The sequence below is a fragment of the Neolamprologus brichardi genome, chromosome 10, assembly GCF_056152115.1.
Source record: "Neolamprologus brichardi isolate AB-2024 chromosome 10, ASM5615211v1, whole genome shotgun sequence".
Classification (NCBI taxonomy): Eukaryota; Metazoa; Chordata; class Actinopteri; order Cichliformes; family Cichlidae; genus Neolamprologus; species Neolamprologus brichardi.
Genome location: NC_142113.1, coordinates 4,039,694 through 4,060,031, shown reverse-complemented (window position 1 = coordinate 4,060,031; position 20,338 = coordinate 4,039,694). Strand labels below are relative to the sequence as shown.

The following is a 20,338-nucleotide window of genomic DNA, read 5'->3' as shown; positions in this document are numbered from 1 at the left end:
AGCATGTGCGGTAACGATATATATCACGATATAAGCCAAATAACTATATATGTAAGATTTAAATGTGCTGTTGCTCACAAGTAAAATGTGAAATAATCAGCAGCTTGTTTTGATTTAAATATTTATTTCCCATAATAAGTTCAACAGGGCAGATGTACTTAAAATGAGGCTTCAGTTTAGGCAAAATAAAGGCAAATATTACAAACTACACAAAAAGTAGCCGCTAAAGCCTTTAAGTTTCAAAATAGAACAAACAAAACAGACTACTAAATTGTCAGTTCCACTTAGAAACAAAATATTAATTCTAAGAATAAATCTTAGTTTATTTTACAGAAGAAGAGACAAAATTGACTAACTTATATAATATTGCTTTGGAAGCGCTGTCTGAGAGACATGTTTATGTTCAAGGAGTTGGTAACGAGGATCCATTACCTTAATTAGCTGCTTGAATCCTTCATTGTGGACCGTGTTTATTGGTAGCATGTCTTTAGCAAGACAGTAAGCTATGGCATTCGTTATGTTGCTATGTCTCTTAGCTTTTTTGTCATATGGTAAGACGCTGGAGAAAGCAGACTCAATTGACTGTTGCTGCTTCACAGGGATTCCCCTGGTTGTTTTCGATGACGAATTAGCGCTTTCAGTCAGAGATTGAGCGTGGGTGGTACTGCTTCAGGTGATAAAAAAGGTTTGTTGTATTTCCAGACTTTGTGCAAACATGCTTTCGGCACAATTTACAGTGCCCGTTACTCTGTTTTTTGTCAGACTTCAAATAGCCGAAAAACCTCCACACTACGGAACTTCTCTGGCCTTTCCTTTCGACAATCTCTCCGGCATTGGAACCGTCATCTGTGCTCTCTTCGGTAACTTGGTCACCTAGACTTTTCTCTAGTCGGAACACTCATTTTCTCCATTACCCGGCCTCACGGCGGCTGGCTGCTTCCCAAACAAATACACATGCGCGGCTTGGCACTTGAGCTGTACATAACAAGATACATGACGTGATGCTGCGGCTGTGATTGGTTCGGCTCTGCACTACTTAATTTGTATTGGCTATTCATTTTTTATAAGAGAGGAAGAGAGAGAAAGATGAGGTCTATCGCAATAATTTAATTTTTCTATCGAGAAAAAGGTATTTCGCAATACATATCGTTATTGTTCTATCGCCCAGCTCTAATCGGTTTGTCTCCTCCTGTCCTGTCGGTGGCGCTGTCACTTGGTGTTCGCTCGCTCTGTGGTATAGTATCGCTTCCTGTTCCTGCTCAAACACAGTGGTGTTTCTGAGTAGCTTATTTGCTTAGCAGTTTAATTAACAACTTTTAAATACATTCTTTTTTTTCCACAGTATAATCTTCACGTGCTTCATCCGAAGCACACTTTCTGTGTACTCACTACCTAATTTATAGCCAAAGTATTCACTCACTGTCTCTGTACTGTTTCGCTAGCTTAGCTCGTAGCCGACCCGTTAGCTTCATGGCTACTTCACCTGTCCCTTCTGCACTTTCTTGCTCATTGTGTCAGATGTTTAGTTACTCCTCGGCCTCCTTTAGCAGTAATGATATCTGTAACAAATGTAGCATATTTGCAGCTCTGGAGGCCAGGATTACTGATCTGGAGACTCGGCTTTGCACCCTTCTCTCACCCTTAGCTAGCCAGGCCCCTTTAGCTGGTGCAGCCGAAGATAGCGTAGGCCCCGCTAGCTGTTCCCCGGCAAATCCCAAGCAGCTGCGGAAAGAAGGCGGCTGGGTAACGGTGAGGAGGAAGCATAGTCCTAAACAGAAGCCCCAGGTACACCACCAACCCGTTCATGTGTCTAACCGTTTTTCCCCACTCGGTGACACACCCGCTGGGGGTCAAACTCTGGTAATTGGTGATTCTGTTCTCAGACATGTGAAGCTAGAGACACCGGCAACCATAGTCAATTGTCTTCCAGGGGCCAGAGCAGGCGACATTGAAGGAAATTTAAAACTGCTGGCTAAGGGTAAACGTAAATTCAGTAAAATCATAATTCACGTCGGCAGTAATGACACCCGGTTACGCCAATCGGAAGTCACTAAAATCAATATTGAATCGGTGTGTAACTTTGCCAAAACAATGTCGGACTCTGTAGTTTTCTCTGGTCCCCTCCCCAATCAGACCAGGAGTGACATGTTTAGCCGCATGTTCTCCTTAAATTGCTGGCTGTCTGAGTGGTGTCCCAGAAATGATGTGGGCTTCATAGATAATTGGCAAACCTTCTGGAGGAAACCTGGTCTTGTTAGGAGAGATGGCATCCATCCCACTTTGGATGGAGCAGCTCTCATTTCTAGAAATATCGACAAATTTATTAAACCCCTCAAAACATGACTATCCAGAGTTGGGACCAGGAAGCAGAGTTGCAGTCTTACACGCCTCTCTGCAGCTTCTCTCCTCCTGCTACCCCCCCAAAAACCCATCTCCATAGAGACTGTGTCTGCTTCCAAAAAGACAAAAAACAAACTAAAAACCAGCAACAAACAACTTAAACATTTACAAAGAAAGAACAATACAGTATCCACATCTGAACCAAAGAGTAAAACAGTGAAATGTGGATTATTAAATATTAGGTCTCTCTCCTCCAAGTCTCTGTTAGTACATGACTTAATAATTGATCAACAAATTGATTTACTCTGCCTTACAGAAACCTGGTTGCAGCAGGATGATTATGTTAGTTTAAATGAATCAACACCCCCGAGTCATTCTAACTACCAGAAATCTCGAAGCACAGGTCGAGGGGGCGGTGTGGCTGCAATTTTTCACACCAGTCTATTAATTAATGAAAGACCAAGACAGACTTTTAATTCATTTGAAAGCCTGATGCTTAGCATTGTCCACCCCAGCTGTGAAACTCAGAAACCAGTCTTACTTGTTATCATCTATCGTCCACCTGGGCCTTACACAGAGTTTCTGTCTGATTTCTCAGACTTTATATCTAATTTAGTTCTGAGCTCAGATAAAATAATTATTGTGGGTGATTTTAACATCCATGTTGATGCTAAAAATGACAGCCTCAACATGGCATTTAATCTGTTGTTAGACTCAATTGGTTTCTCTCAAAATGTAAAAGAACCCACCCACCACTTTAATCACACTCTAGATCTTGTTTTAACATACGGCATAGAAACTGAACATTTAACAGTGTTTCCTGAAAACCCTCTCCTGTCTGATCATTTCTTGATAACATTTACATTTACAATAATTGATTACGCAGCAGTGGAGAGTGGACTTTATCAAAGTAGATGTCTTTCTGAAAGCGCTGTAACTAAGTTTAAGAATATAATCCAGCCACTGTTATCATCGTCAATGCCCTGTACCAACACAGAGCAGAGCAGCTATCTGAACGCTACCCCAACAGAGGTCGATTATCTTGTTAATAATTTCACCTCCTCACTACGTACGACTCTGGATACTGTAGCTCCGGTGAAAACTAAGGTCTCTAATCAGAAGTACCTGACCCCGTGGTATAATTCTCAAACACGTACCCTAAAGCAGATGACTCGTAATCTGGAGAGGAAATGGCGTGTCACAAATTTAGAGGATCATCATTTAGCCTGGAGAAATAGTTTGTTGCTTTATAAGAAAGCCCTCGGCAAAGCCAGAACAGCTTACTACTCATCACTGATTGAAGAAAATAAGAACAACCCCAGGTTTCTCTTCAGCACTGTAGCCAGGCTGACAAAAAGTCAGAGCTCTTTTGAGCCAACCATCCCCCTTTAACGTTAACTAGTGATGACTTCATGAACTTCTTCACAAATAAAATTTTTATCATTAGAGAAAAAATTACCAATAATCATCCCACAGATGTAATATAATCTACAGCTACTCTTAGTTCCATTGATGTTAAGTTAGACTCTTTTTCTCCAATCGATCTTTCTGAGTTAACTTCAATAATTACTTCCTCCAAACCATCAACGTGTCTTTTAGACCCCATTCCTACAAAACTGCTCAAAGACGTCCTGCCATTGATTAATTCTTCGATCTTATATATGATCAACCTATCTCTAATAATCGGCTATGTACCACAGGCCTTCAAGGTGGCTGCAGTTAAACCTTACTCAAAAAGCCATCTCTAGACCCAGCAGTCTTAGCTAATTATAGGCCAATCTCCAACCTTCCTTTCATATCAAAAATCCTTGAAAGAGTAGTTGTCAAACAGCTAACAGATCATCTGCAGAGGAATGGTTTATTTGAAGAGTTTCAGTCAGGTTTCAGAGTTCATCACAGCACAGAAACAGCTTTAGTGAAGGTTACAAATGATCTTCTTATGGCCTCTGACAGTGGACTCATCTCTGTGCTTGTCCTTCTTGACCTTAGTGCAGCGTTCGATACTGTTGACCATAATATCCTGTTAGAGCGATTAGAACATGCTGTAGGTATTACAGGTATTGCACTGCAGTGGTTTGTATCATATCTATCTAATAGACTCCAATTTGTGCATGTAAATGGAGAGTCCTCTTCACACACTGAGGTTAATTATGGAGTTCCACAGGGTTCAGTGCTAGGACCAATTCTGTTTACATTATACATGCTTCCCCTAGGCAGCATCATTAGAAGACATAGCATACATTTTCACTGCTATGCAGATGACACCCAGCTCTATCTGTCCATAAAGCCAGATAACACACACCAATTAGTTAAACTGCAGGAATGTCTTAAAGACATAAAGACTTGGATGGCCACTAACTTTCTGCTTCTTAACTCAGATAAAACTGAGGTCATTGTACTCGGCGCTGAAAAGCTTAGAAATATGGTATCTAACCAGATTCTTACTCTGGATGGCATTACCTTGGCCTCCAGTAACACTGTGAGGAACCTTGGAGTCATTTTTGATCAGGATATGTCCTTCAACGCACATATTAAACAAATATGTAAGACTGCGTTCTTCCATTTGCGCAACATCTCTAAAATTAGAAATATCCTGTCTCAGAGTGATGCTGAAAAACTAGTTCATGCATTTATTACTTCCAGGCTGGACTACTGCAATTCATTATTATCAGGATGTCCAAAAAACTCACTGAAAAGCCTTCAGTTAATCCAAAATGCTGCAGCAAGAGTACTGACAGGGACTAGAAAGAGAGAGCATATTTCTCCTGTTTTGGCTTCCCTTCATTGGCTTCCTGTTAAATCCAGAATTGAATTCAAAATCCTGCTCCTCACATACAAGGTCTTAAATAATCAGGCCCCATCTTATCTTAATGACCTTGTAGTACCATATTACCCTATTAGAGCACTTCGCTCCCGCTCTGCAGGCCTACTTGTTGTTCCTAGAGTATTTAAAAGTAGAATGGGAGGGAGAGCCTTCAGTTTTCAGGCCCCTCTTCTGTGGAACCAGCTTCCAGTTTGGATTCGGGAGACAGACACTATCTCTACTTTTAAGATTAGGCTTAAAACTTTCCTTTTTGCTAAAGCATATAGTTAGGGCTGGACCAGGTGACCCTGAATCCTCCCTTAGTTATGCTGCAATAGATGTAGGCTGCCGGGGGATTCCCATGATGCATTGAGTTTTTCCTTTCCAGTCACCTTTCTCACTCACTATGTGTTAATAGACCTCTCTGTATTGAATCATGTCTGTTATTAATCTCTGTCTCTCTTCCAGAGCATGTCTTTTATCCTGTCTTCCTTCTCTCACCCCAACCGGTCGCAGCAGATGGCCGCCCCTCCCTGAGCCTGGTTCTGCCGGAGGTTTCTTCCTGTTAAAAGGGAGTTTTTCCTTCCCACTGTCGCCAAAGTGCTTGCTCATAGGGGGTCATATGATTGTTGGGCTTTTCTCTGTATCTATGAAGCGCCTTGAGGCGACATTTGTTGTGATTTGGCGCTATATAAATAAAATTGAATTGAATTGAATTGAATAATCACTGATATATATTCTTTTCTTCTGTATAACGTATTTTCCACAAAAAAAATCCTTTAATTTTCTCAAAAATCGAGAATGTGCCTTATGTATGAATTCTGGTGACCTCGAACCGATTTCTGCGTGCAAAAATTGTTTAAAAAACGTCAAGAAAATTTTTTTAGCACAACTTTGGTAAGCCGCACTGCTTGATGGATTGTCAGAGCATTACGGCTGCCGTAGTGAGGAGCTTCGCGGAGTAATCTGGGTCCAAAACTCCGTCCATTTCAGGTCCCAAAGTCAAACGAACACTAAGAGTTAAAAACGGTCTAAATTCTTTCATCTTTAATTGAATCCTCAGCGTTGCTGCTTTATCGGGTGTAACAATTACGTTTTACATCCATGAAAACAGAATTTATTAAATTTAACGGAGTTAGAAGTTAACAGGAAGTTAGCTCGCTAGTTTACACCTAAACATTTCATACCATGTTCTGACAGAGACTTTTGAAACTAATGAAAACGTACAGCTCTGCTACCACTTCCAACATAAATGAAGACAGAAAACTAAACGGCAGAGGCGTTTGTAGGGTTACTGAAGTTGGATTACCTGGTATATAATGTTGTGCTACGTGATTGCTAGCGACACAGCTATGTTAGCATAACATTAGCACAGTGAAGCTGGAGGATGAACGCCAACTTTTGCTCCACTCATTAAAAGTTAACGTGAGGGATTCTGGTGGTCAGGGACAAATGCAATCGCAAAGCAGGATGCTATACACGGGCCAAACTTCAGTCAGGAGAACAACTGAGATTATTCATCCACAATACGAGGTTAGTTATTAATATACTGCAACAACATGGGAATACAACAGCTGCGACAGAATTCAACATTAATGAATCAATGTTACGGAAGTGGAGGAAGCCCAGTTTTTGGCTTGCCCCATATTTCAAAAGTGCTTCATCTCTTTGCTATGACTGTCGCCCGCCATAATTTGCAGATGATAATGGTTTTAGCCGCCGCTATGCTTTCGACCAAAACAGGCGCAGCTTGATGACATCATCAACATGCGCTATCGGATAGAGCGGTATAGTCAAAATCTCTATCGTTGGCCAAATTTATATTGTTTCTATCAGATATCGTTTATATCGCCCACCCCTACTCGCCCTCAAACTGGGCGAGGGAAAGACGGTGGTACCTGTGATGTTTACAGAACTTTTATTTTGAAAGGTCGAATGTAAGGCGGAAGGAGGATATAGAAAAAGGAGACAACAGAAAACGGTAGATGAACAAGTTAGCGCTGCAGACTGTGTTGCCGCTGCAAGCCTGAGAATTAAAGAATGGAACTGAGAAATACTGAAGGTGTCATCATTAATGTTTGAGGCATGCAAACATTACACTGGCGACGAGAGTAAAGGTTACAACCAAAGCAAGACGAAGGAAGTTGCCCTACCCGGAGCTTAGGAGACAAGAACATGGCTGCACACGCTACTCCACTTCCACCCTTCGACACGGACACCGACCTCGGTTCCGTCGGACCTCGCTGGACGAAATGGCTTCAGAGGTTTGAAAACCACACCACGGCAATGAATATTACTGGAGATGCAAGATTAAGAGCATTATTGCTGCATGTGGCTGGTGAAAAAGTGCATGACGTTTACGACACGTTAGCAACGGTTGGCGACAAGTACGCAGATACAAAACAGAAATTGTCAGCATACTTTGCGCCTAAGAAAAACGCGCAGTATCAGATTTATCTATTCAGGAAAGTGGTGCAGGAATCAGGTGAAACGCTGGACAACTATCACACCAGGCTTAGGATTCTAGCCAAAAACTGTGAGTTTGCAGACATGACTGCAGAAATCAAAACACAAATTATCCAAAGCTGTACATCATCACAGCTGCGTAGAAAAGCACTCAGAGAACCTGATTTAACATTGGATGATCTATTAAATCATGGGCGTGCATGTGAGTTGTCTGAATTGCAAGCTACAGGGATGGAAGCTGACAAGACAGCTGCAGTTAATAAAGTACAGCACAAAACAGGACGTGACACCACGGCTAGAAACAAATGGACACCCTCATGGCAGCCGAATAACCGCTGTGGAAACTGTGGAGGCAGATATCCTCATGAGCAAGGCTGCCCAGCCAAAGACAAAATCTGTCATTCTTGTGGCAAATACAATCATTTTGCAAAGCAATGTCGCTCAAAGAGAAAAGAGACACATTGTGGAAAGAAGTAGAAGAAAAATCTGCCACCGCAAACTGTTCATCAACTAACAGATAGCGCTGCACACGTGGAGACAGGGCACACATCCAGCAGTGATGACGCTTATGTATATGTGGTGAACACAGCTCAACATCCTAAACTCCCACATACTGAAGTCAGAGTAATGGGCACCCAGATACCGGTGCTAATCCATTCTGGGGCCACTGCTAACTGCTTAACTGAAGCTACCTACAACAAACTGACACCACGTCCTACGTTGACTTCTACAGACATCAAGATTTACCCATACCACTCATCTACGTCTCTCCCTGTGTGTGGTGCATTCAGGTGCAGTGTGGAAAAACAAGACAAAACAGTTAGGTGTTCCTTCTTTGTCATTAAAGGAGGAGGCTTCAATATTTTTGAGTTTTGAAACCTCAAAAGCCTTGGGACTCCTCCATATTGTCACTGCGGTCTCTTCTCAGTCTCAACGTTCTGTTGCAGACAAGCTAGTAGAACAACACCCAGAACTTTTCAAGGGAATTGGAAAACTCAAAGTTTTTCAAGTGAAACTGCACATAAACACAGATGTAAAATCAACCTGTCAACCACACAGACGTGTTCCTTTTCATTTACGTCAAAAAGTGGAGGACGAATTTCAGAAACTAGAAGCTGATGACATGATTGAAAAGGTTACGGGACCATCACCTTGGGTTTCACCCATTGTAACACTGCCAAAACCAAAGAATCCGGACGACGTACGGATTAGGGCTGGGACAACGCGTCGACGTAATCGATTACGTCGACACGTAAAATACGTCGACGTAAAAAAATCTGCGTCGATGCGTCGCCACTTTCAAAAAAAGACATGGCGGCAGCGAGTAGCGGCAACATGAGTGAGGCAGTTGCAGTCGACTTAAACCACTCCACCCGAACACGCAGTTTTACAGTATGGGGATATTTTAACCGAAAAGGAAGTGATTCAGTCGTTTGCCGGCTTTGTGAGGTGGAAATGGCCTATCATGAAAGCACGACGGCATCCAGGAGCAGCTTCTGCAAAGGACAAACCACCGTAAGTTTTCAACTTTTTTACTAACGCTAGTTTTTACCCGTTAATTCATGCAAAATGAGTCGGAATGCGCGCAGGCTGATTATCAGAATCGGCGGAAGACGAAAATGTGAGACAGCGAATTGGCCGCAGGAAAAATGTTAAGGATAACGCACCACCTGCTAAACGTAGCCGTCGTGGACACTATTACAACATTGTTAAAGTGCTTGCAAAATCAAAATGACAACAAACTCTTGATTTGTCAAATTTAATGTGTTTCATCCTATTTAAACGCTGTTTTTATACATAATGCTTCTCCAGCTTGATCTTATAGGACAAAGTTATGCCATCTAATGACTAGAAAGCAGTGCACCAGTAAAGGTGCCATCAGCTATGGCTGTTTAAACGTTATTTTTTGCAGCCATCACGATTACTGCATATCATATGTTCAACATTGGGGATTATCATTAACCTTTTACTGTTATGCTATGAAAGCACATGGCATAACAGTGTGTGTGTGCGTGAGTGTATATATATATATATATATATATATATATATATTAGGGGTGCAACGATACTCGTATCGATATTGAACCGTTCGATACAGTGCTTTCGGTTCGGTACGCATATGTATCGAACAATACAACATTTTTAATTTATTTTATCAACTTTCCTTCTGACGGTGCTGTCTGTGTTGAGCGCTCAGTGGATCTGCGCTCGACAGTGCAGCCTAGGCGGAGTAGTCGAACGCAGATTCACTGAGCGCAGGGCAAGCTAGCGAGACAGAAGTTAAGCTCGTTGCAACATGGCAAATTGAACCTTCCCCACCCTCATTCAGATCTGGCGTCTGGAACTATTTTGGTCTTCATGTGACGTATGACCCTGAAGGTAAGCGTGTCATGGACAAAAGTAAAGCAGTATGTCAGATGTGCCAGGCAATGCTTAATTACATGAGTGGGAACTAGTGTGTTAGCGCAGTTAGCTCGTTAATGTGTTGACGCTGTCCAGCCCCACACACGGGGCAATCCGCGGTAGCTCGTTAACGGAAATTTGCCGTGTTGTGGCGTTAACCTCATTTCAGATTAAGGCTGACAGCACTAGTGGGAACACAACGAATATGACTGCACATTTACCCGATAGCATCCTAGTGCAAAGACAAGTGGAAGCAGACAAAAACAACAAGCATGCATACAAACTTTACCCGAGTCATTTAGACAGCCGTTAGCACATGATTCTCCTTATGGGGACCTGATATGTTTAATATGCTGCTGAGAATATAGCCCAGAAGAAGCGTATAGTATAGCTTTTATTTTGGAAAGAGACATTTCTCTGTAATAAACTCTCTTTTCCAAAGATGAGTGATTCCTCAATCAGATACAGGGCTCGCAAAATCGCTAGCCCGACGCCCCGGGGCTAGCGATTTTTCCAGTCGGGCTGCCCTGCCCGTCGGCCTATCGTAGGAAGGAAAAATATATGTCAATGCTTTTGCATTCTTTCGGAAATGTAGCTGGGTAATTATGTCATTGGCATCGGTGAGCCACTGTCAATATGTGACATAATTGAAATCGCGTTTGAATTTGCGCTTGTTTTTTGCTTTCACTTTGCAATCGCGTGAACTGTGTATAGAGAGCGACAGTACTGATTGGTGAGTGATGATAATTTGCGCACTAATTCCTCTGACATCGTCTTATCAATCGTTAGCTTACTATGCAAACATGACAAGTGAAATCTCCCGCAGCAAGCTTAAACATGTGAGAGGTTGATCGCACAGAGAATCGCTGAGCGTTATGTGAGTGCGTGTGTAAAAGCAGCAGGATATATATTTTAGTTCTGCTGAGCCAAATAAGACAGGTCAGGGTGAAGAAGTGACAGCCAAAGAAAAGCTTACCACAAAACGGAAAAGTTATGACAAATCAGACTATAAGGCAAAAAGAAAGTGCAGCTTTATGGTTTCATGGACAAAAGAATTTCTGTGGCTGCAATATGACGAGCTAAATAACCAGGTCTGCACATAAGTGGTCCGCAGGTGCGTATTCGCTGTCAAAATAAAAAACGCGCACAAGATAAGAAGTTGCAACTCGTGTTTGCATACATAAGATTTTCAGGAGGAGGACAGACATTTGTTTAGAACTCTTAAAGATGTCGAAGAAGCTCCTTTAAGCAATTACTTTGGTGTTCCTCCACCTCCAAAGAAATGTCAGGAGTCCGAACCACAAAAGAAGCGCGTATTCTCGGAAAAGTGGTTGCAGGAGGTGAGCTGGCTTCAAACAAATGATGAACGCACAGAGAGGTGGTGCAGAATGTGTCGTGAAAATTTAATAAATGACAAATTAATAAAAAGGCATGAACATTTTTTTGTGTATCGAAAAAATATCGAACCGTGACACCAAAGTATCGAACCGAACCGAACCGTGAATTTTGTGTATCGTTGCACCCCTAATATATATATATATATATATATATATATATGCTTTCCATATAATTATTTTGTAATTATTCGACTTCATCTGTGTGCGATTTATGGTTTCAGGAACAAACAGAAAAGTCTGGAGGACTACTGTCAGAGAAGAAGTACACCATGCACACCCCAGGACGTGGCTGTACTTACCGAGAGCGTCTTATCTATGATTTTAAAAGACAAGAGACCACTTGCTGTGGGTGAGGGATTCACCACTTTCCAACAGGTTACACACTGCCGTCTAGGCGTCATTTTACAAGCATGATGGAGAGAAAGTATGAAACTTCAGTGGAGAAACTAAGGAATGAACTAAAAGAGGCCACATCCAAAATCTCCCTTACCACTGATGCTTGGGCAAGTCTGGTCACAGAGTCCTACTTAGGGGTAACTTGTCATTTCATTATTTGTTCAAAGACGCCATTGCTGCTGTTTGTATATTATTAATTTTTTGCTATGATTTCCTTTGTTATATTTGTTTGCACAACATTTAATTTTTTGTTAAAAACAGAAGATTGTACTACAATGTTATTGTGGATTTTGTTTTGTGAATGGAGAGCACTTTTTGGCAGAATGCAAAGTGAATGTTACATTTTGTTTGTTTAAAGACACCATTGTTGCTATTTATTTGAAATGTTTTGCTAACTTTTCCTTTTATATATGTTTGCACATTTCATTTCTTGTTAAATGCTATCTCTATTGTATTGATTGTACGACCTCTACAACTTTATTTTGCAATTTGTTTTTTATTAAAAGGTCTTCAAATGAATAAATTTGTGTTTTTCATTTATATACATAAATTAGTAAATGTGAAATTGCTATACAAGTCAAATAATGGGGAAAAAAATCGTTAATCGAATCGAATCGAAATCGAATCGGATTAAAAAATGAATCGTTAGATTAATCGATGCATCGAAAAATTAATCGCTAGATTCATCGCTTAGGAAAATAATCGTTTTGCCCAGCCCTAGTACGGATATGTGTGGACATGAGACAAGCAAATACTGCAATCAAACGAGAACGACACGTCACGCCCACGATTGATGATGTAATCCATGAGCTGAATGGATCTACGGTGTTCTCAAAACTTGATCTCAGGGCAGGATACCACCAATTTGAATTACACCCTGACAGCCGCTACATTACGACGTTCACTACTCATCTGGGACTTCGGCGCTATAAAAGACTGAGCTTTGGAATCTCTTCTGCAGCTGAAGTGTTCCAAAATGCTATTTATCAGACGCTGCAACGACTGAACGGAGTCAAAAATCTCAGTGATGACATTATAGTCTTTGGCAGGGACCAGGCTGATCATGACAGCAATCTTACAGCTCTCTTTAAGCGACTATCAGAGTCAGGTCTTACTCTGAATCGAGAGAAGTGTGAATTTAATAAAACGAAACTTGAGTTTTTTGGTTTCATCCTCTCTGCAGGTGGCATTTCAGCAGATCCTAAAAAGGTTGCAGCAGTTCAACACGCTCCCAACCCAAAAACACCTGCTGACATCAAAAGTCTCCTTGGCATGGCCAATTACTGCTCAAGGTTCATCAGAGACTTCTCATCGATCTCTGAGCCGCTGCGCTCCACCCCTTGGACATGGGGTCAAGACCAAGAAACTGCGTTGCAGGCACTCAAGGTCAGTCTCACAAGCGACACGACGATGTCCTACTTCTATCCCAGCAGACACACTGAACTGATTGTTGATGCTAGTCCAGTAGGACTGGGCGCCATCCTCTGTCAAAAAGATGAAAAGGGGATGAAGCACATTATTGCATATGCAAGCAGAGCACTGAGTGATGTGGAAACGAGATACTCGCAGACTGAGAAAGAAGCACTCGCCACTGTGTGGAGGTGCGAACAATTCCATTTGTATGTTTATGGACATCCATTCACACTGGTGACCGATCACAAGGCACTCAAAATCATCTGGAATAACCCAAGATCAAAACCACCTGCCAGAATAGAAAGATGGGGACTGAGACTTCAGCCATATAACTTCAGAGTGGAATACAGAAAAGGTGCTGATAATCCAGCTGACTTTATGTCACGTCATCCAGTGCCAACACAGGAGAATGAAAGTGCTCGTGCATGTAAGGTTGCAGAAGAGTATGTCAATTTCTTCTCTTATCACTACACCCCAAAAGCCATGACACTTCACGAGATAAAAACAGAGACTCTGAAAGACCAGGTTCTGCAGGAAGTCATCGGTCACATCAGGAACAACACGTGGCATCTAACAGATAAATCCCAGCATGCTGACATTTTGAAATCATTCAAACATGTTCAAAGTGAACTAACAGTAGCTGACTCATCTGACTTCATACTCAGAGGCACGAGGATAGTTATTCCAACTGTCCTACAAGAAAGAGCAATACAACTGGCACACGAAGGGCACCAGGGTATCGTCAAGACCAAAGCGCTGCCACGTACCAAAGTATGGTTCCCAGAGATCGATCGGAAAGCAGAATCTGCAGTTCAAAACTGTCTGCCATGCCAAGCTAGCACACCTGTCAGACACACTGACCCTGTGCAGATGTCACCATTACCCGAAACGCCCTGGCACAGTGTCAGTGCAGACTTTTATGGACCACTCCCTACGGGGGAATACCTGCTCGTTATCACAGACGAGTATTCTCGCTATCCAGTCGTTGAAAGTGTACGCTCAACATCAGCATCTTCTGTTATCCCAGTCATTGACAACGTATTCTCCATGGAGACAGCAACTAAACATCTTTCTTCGTGAGTACAGATCTACACCTCATTGCACAACAGCGAGCTCACCAGCTGAAATACTGTTTCAACACCAGCTATACACCAAGCTCCCTTTCGTTAACACCACTCCACGGAAGTGTTCAGATGCTGAAGTAAGAGCAAGGGATGATAGTGCAAAGATCAAGATGAAGGTGATCGCAGATGCAACTCGTCGCGCCAGACCACACTCACTAAGTCTGGGTGACACAGTGCTGCATCGCCAACCCAAGCACAACAAATTATCCACACCATACAATGCAAAACCCTATAAAGTGACTAAAGTTAAGGGTTCTGAAATTACAGCTACAAGGGATGGACACTCAATTGTCAGCAATGCCTCATGCTTCAAGAAAATCAGACATGGACTTGAAGATGCCCCACCTGGACGACATGTCGACCCCGCCTTAACAGACAAGCCCAGATACCCAGTCAGATCAAACAGACGCGTACCTATGCATCTGTCTGATTACATCAGATCTAAGACTTGAATATCTGAGTGACCCGTTAAAGGTTACGCTGTGTGTAACATGTTTGTTGTTCCTGAATCTAACACTGTAACCAGTATTCTAGTGTTGAATTTTGATAGTGATTAGTCAGAGATCTGCGCAAATGCAGTGCTGTTTAAGTGATGTTTAGGTGTGGAGAAACTCAAGTAATAAGAACGTTCAGTAATTTTATTAGGTGTTGTTATCATAGGTTCAGATTAATAATTCACCTCACTGAGTACCTAAGTTTGTTAAAGAAAAAAAAAAGGAGGTGATTGTGATGTTTACAGAACTTTTATTTTGAAAGGTCGAATGTAAGGCAGAAGGAGGATATAGAAAAAGGAGACAACAGAAAACGGTAGATGAACAAGTTAGCGCTGCAGACTGTGTTGCCGCTGCAAGCCTGAGAATTAAAGAATGGAACTGAGAAATACTGAAGGTGTCATCATTAATGTTTGAGGCATGCAAACATTACAGTACCACTGAAAGCGGTACTGTTATGTTTGCATGCCTCAAACATAACAGTACCGCTGAAAGCAGCCGTCATCCAGGCGCAGCTCCTGGAGCAAATGGTGAAAACTCCAAAAAAACTTAAAAAAAAAAACCAAAAAAACAAAAAAAAACACATCCCCATTTTAAAATGTCATGTGACAATCTGATTGGCTTACGGAATGATGATGTCACAAGATGTGACATCATTAATACCTTTGATCCTTTGAAGTTCTGAAGTCTATAAATAGGGATCAGAAGCAGCAATTTTAAAACAGTTTGTTCGCAGACTTCAAACGTTCAACACGAGATACATTTGGAAATATTTCTAAGCCTTTTCAGAGTCACTGTGCACAGGCTCCAACATGGGACGAAAACGCCGACAAAGAAAAATAAATAATGCTGCCTCTCCTTCGTGGTCTGGCCAGCCAATCTCTTCAGGAGAAATAACCATGGATGTTGTCTTATCAATCCAAAGGGCATTACAGGAAAGTCAGAAGGAAAACTCTGACCTCCATGACAAAGTTAAACAAATTGAAGAAGAGAAGCTTCAACTAGAGGAGAAGTGCAGACAATTGGAAGCACGAAATAAAGACCTGGAAGGAAAACAGCAACGGCAGCCTGATATAAAAATTATCAATGAGGGAATGAAGTTTGGTCAAGGACGAAAGAATTTTTTTTCCCGTATTTTTTCATCGGGAACACAGAGTGCCGAATTAAAAGAAACATCTGCCCAGCTTCAAGGAAAGAAAGCTACTATTGAGGAGATACAGATACTTCAAGGAAAGCTCGATGAAGCTGAGAAAACAATTGAAAAAATCCGCCAACAGAAGACTGAACAGGAAGTACAAATGGAGCACAAACTGAAAGAGCTTCTTGAAGAAAAAAAGCAACAGGAAGAAGAAAAACGTATTCTCCAGGACTTTGAGAGAAGGAATCTAGAACTGCGAGAATTTTGTAATGAAATGAAGGAAAAAACATCTGAACTGGAAAGAAAAAAGACAATACGATTGCAGCGCAAACTCAAAGACATGAGGGAAATGTGCGTAGATCTGGCAGTCAGGTTTGGTGAAACAGAGTGCAAAAATATAGAGCTTCTTGAAGAAAAAGAGAAACAGGAAGAAGAAAAACGTATTCTCCAGGACTTTGAGAGAAGGAATCTAGAACTGCGAGAATTTTGTAATGAAATGAAGGACAAAACACCTGAACTGGAAAGAGAAAAAGAAATACCAATGGAGGACAAACTCAAAGTCATGAGGGAAATGTACGTAGAGCTGAAAGTCAGGTTTGATGAAACAGAGTGCAAAAATAAAGAGCTTCTTGAAGAAAAAGAGAAACAGGAAGAAGAAAAACGTATTCTCCAGGACTTTGAGAGAAGGAATCTAGAACTGCGAGAATTTTATAATGAAATGAGGGAAAAAACACCTGACCTGGAAAGAGAAAAGGAAATACTGGAAAGACAATGTTCAGAGATGCAGTGTACGATCGATGGAATGAGGAAAGAACACTCAGAGCTCATGAATGAGATGTTGTTGAGGGTCAGTGACTTGAAGACCCAAATAAGTGAAATGCAGGCACAAAAGCAACAACAAGAGAAAAAATATGAATACCTGCTGCTTATGCATCAAGTATTCAAGAGAAAAATTGACCTGATAGAAGAGATGTACAAGAAAAAACAAGAGAGAAATACAGACATGTGCAAGGCAAATCCAATGGAGGAGGAAACGTACGAAGACCCGAAAGAAAAGCCTAGAAAAGAACAAGCAGGATTAAAAGAAATGGAGCAAAGATGCAAGCAACTCGAGGAGCAAAATGCAGAAACAAACGATCAGTTGAGAACCCTTATCCTGGAGAAAAAAGCGCTCATGGAAAAATACCTGGAAATGAAGAAAAGAGGCGTCTGCTGGTTATTCAGATGATTTAGCCTCGTCCTCCTCCACCTGTGATCCATCTTAATTTTCACCTCTCCTGTCCCCCCTCTCCCTTTCTCTCCTAACACATATTCCTTACCTTCTTAATCTTTTTTCTTTTTTTCACCCTCACCCCCTTCCCCCCTACCCCCCCAACCAGTCCCAGCAGTTGACTGCCCCCTCCTGAGCCTGGTTCTGCTGGAGGCTTCTGCCCGTTAAAAGGCAGTTTTTCCTCCCCACTGTCGCCTAGTGCTTGCTCAGAGGGGATTGTTGGGGTTTTCTCTCCTCCCCCCTCCCCTTCCCCCTCCCCCCCCCCTTCATTTATTTATTTGATTGTTTAAGTTTCCTTTTATGTTGTTTCTGTAGTTACTTGTTTTACTTTTTTCAACTTATGTAACAAAATAATAAACCAATTGAATTTATCCTTTGAGTATTTTTCATCTAATCTTTACAGAATTAAGCTCTGTCTTTTATTTGCTTGTTAAAACTCCATAAATGGTGAAGTAAAAACCTGGGATATGGTTTAAAACATTGAAATAGACTAACCAACTAGTCTAAAACTAAGAAACACTTAAATATTACGTTAAATTGAAAACAGTTAAAAAGAGATATCCCTGTTCATAAATGTCATGTGATAATCTCATTGGCTTATGGAGTGATGATGACATCATCACTCCTGGAGGGAAAAAGTCGCACAAAAGTGGCAGGCAGACGAAAAAACACGGCATAATGATACTTTTACGTTTTGAAATCTACAAAGGTTTGCACTGTGAGAATCAACTTGTGAGAACTGTGACTAATCTTCATGTGTGTGTGTAAAAAAAATAAAATAAATAAATAAAGTGTATAAAGTGTTTGGCGAGGGGCTAGTTATTCTGAGAAACCCTGCTGCAATAAATGAGGGACCACTGTATATACTTTCTCTATGAGTCTCCAGGTGAAGGCACAGCCATGAAGTCGTCCACTAGACAGTCCCAGATGGCCGTCGCTACCTGGGGGATGATCTGGCACACCGTGGACACACCGACTCTGTAACTGAACGCGATGGTCCTGGAGGAGTCCCTGGTGTCAAGGAACCTGGACAAAATTGTTCAAAATTAGTATTACGTGTACTGCAGTTGTAAAATACATTATTCAAACTCTAAAATACTTTTGCGATGTCAGATTTAAATTACAAAACATAAATCTTGACTAAAGATGAACCAAACTGTTCACAGTTTTATCTAACTCTCAGTTTTAAGAAAGGCTGGTGACCCCTGTTATAGAGTCTGACAGCTGCTGGGATTATATACAAATATTCAACTATACCAGAAATAAACCAGGTCTAAATAAAAAAAAGGAGTGAGTATCACTACAAAGATTAACCCACAGTGGTCCTCATACCACAGTTTGATATCAGCAAACACCGAGAGCATACACTGATATGACACCACAGCCATGCTATCAATGCAAACACTGATAACACGGCATAAATTGAATTAAATCGGGACTTGATGAGACCTTTTGAGTAGGGCTGGGCGATATGGCCTAAAATCCATATCGCAATATAATTTGAAGCATGTGCGGTAACGATATATATTAAGATATATATTCTTTTTTTCTGTATAACGTATTTTCCACACAAAAAATCCTTTAATTTTCTCAAAAATCGAGAGTGTGCCTTATGTATGAACTCTGGTTGTGCTTACTCACCTCGAACCGATTTCTGCGTGCAGAAATCTGTTAAAAATGTTTTAGTACAACTTTGGTAAGCTGCACTGCTTGATGGATTGTCAGAGCATTACAGCTGCCGTGGTGAGGAGCTTCGCGGAGTAATCTGGGTCCAAAACTCCGTCCATTTCAGGTCTCAAAGTCAAACGAACACTAAGAGTTAAAAACAGTCTAAATTCTTTCATCTTTAATTAAATCATCAGCGTTGCTGCTTTATCGGGTGTAACAATTACATTTTACATCCATGAAAACAGAATTTATTAAATTTAACGGAGTTAGAAGTTAACAGGAAGTTAGCTCGCTAGTTTCCACCTAAACATTTCATACCATGTTCTGACAGAGACTTTTGAAACTAATTAAAACGTACAGCTCTGCTACCACTTCCAACATAAATGAAGACAGAAAACTAAACAGCAGTGGCGTTTGCAGGGTTACTGAAGTTGGATTACCTTACGTGTGCATAAGGACCATAAATGGCACCTGTTAAGAGACACGGTTATGAAGCGGATTTCAAACTCCAGGCTGTCAGTCACAAACTTGGGAACAGAGCAGCTGTGAAATCTGCCCTTGTTATTATGCTCAGCGTCTTTTAGTTTAGATTTTGACTGCACAATTGTGAGCTCTTTGTTATGCACAAAAACAACATAGTTTTCTTTTATTTATGGAGTATTTTTATTTAATAAATGCTCATAATTTATTTTTGAGTAATTTTTTTTCATGTACAGTGGGGCAAAAAAGTATTTAGTCAGCCACCGATTGTGCAAGTTCCCCCACTTAAAATGATGACAGAGGTCAGTAATTTGCACCAGAGGTACACTTCAACTGTGAGAGACAGAATGTGAAAAAAAAATCCATGAATTCACATGGTAGGATTTGTAAAGAATTTATTCGTAAATCAGGGTGGAAAATAAGTATTTGGTCAATAACAAAAATACAACTCAATACTTTGTAACATAACCTTTGTTGGCAATAACAGAGGTCAAACGTTTACTATAGGTCTTTACCAGGTTTGCACACACAGTAGCTGGTATTTTGGCCCATTCCTCCATGCAGATCTTCTCAAGAGCAGTGATGTTTTGGGGCTGTCGCCGAGCAACACGGACTTTCAACTCCCGCCACAGATTTTCTATGGGGTTGAGGTCTGGAGACTGGCTAGGCCACTCCAGGACTTTCAAATGCTTCTTACGGAGCCACTCCTTTGTTGCCCGGGCGGTGTGTTTTGGATCATTGTCATGTTGGAAGACCCAGCCTCGTTTCATCTTCAAAGTTCTCACTGATGGAAGGAGGTTTTGGCTCAAAATCTCACGATACTTGGCCCCATTCATTCTGTCCTTAACACGGATCAGTCGTCCTGTCCCTTTGGCAGAAAAACAGCCCCATAGCATGATGTTTCCACCCCCATGCTTCACAGTAGGTATGGTGTTCTTGGGATGCAACT

General features: G+C 41.3%; 1 protein-coding gene across 1 annotated transcript; it reads left to right on the top strand.

The window, feature by feature from the left end:
* Positions 1-15,645: 15,645 nt before the first annotated feature.
* LOC148100790 (uncharacterized) lies at positions 15,646-17,199 on the top strand. Its single transcript, XM_087846950.1, has 2 exons — positions 15,646-16,125; positions 16,177-17,199. Exons 1-2 carry the CDS (start codon positions 15,646-15,648, stop codon positions 17,197-17,199), a joined length of 1,503 nt encoding a protein of 500 aa, XP_087703076.1.
* Positions 17,200-20,338: the final 3,139 nt, after the last annotated feature.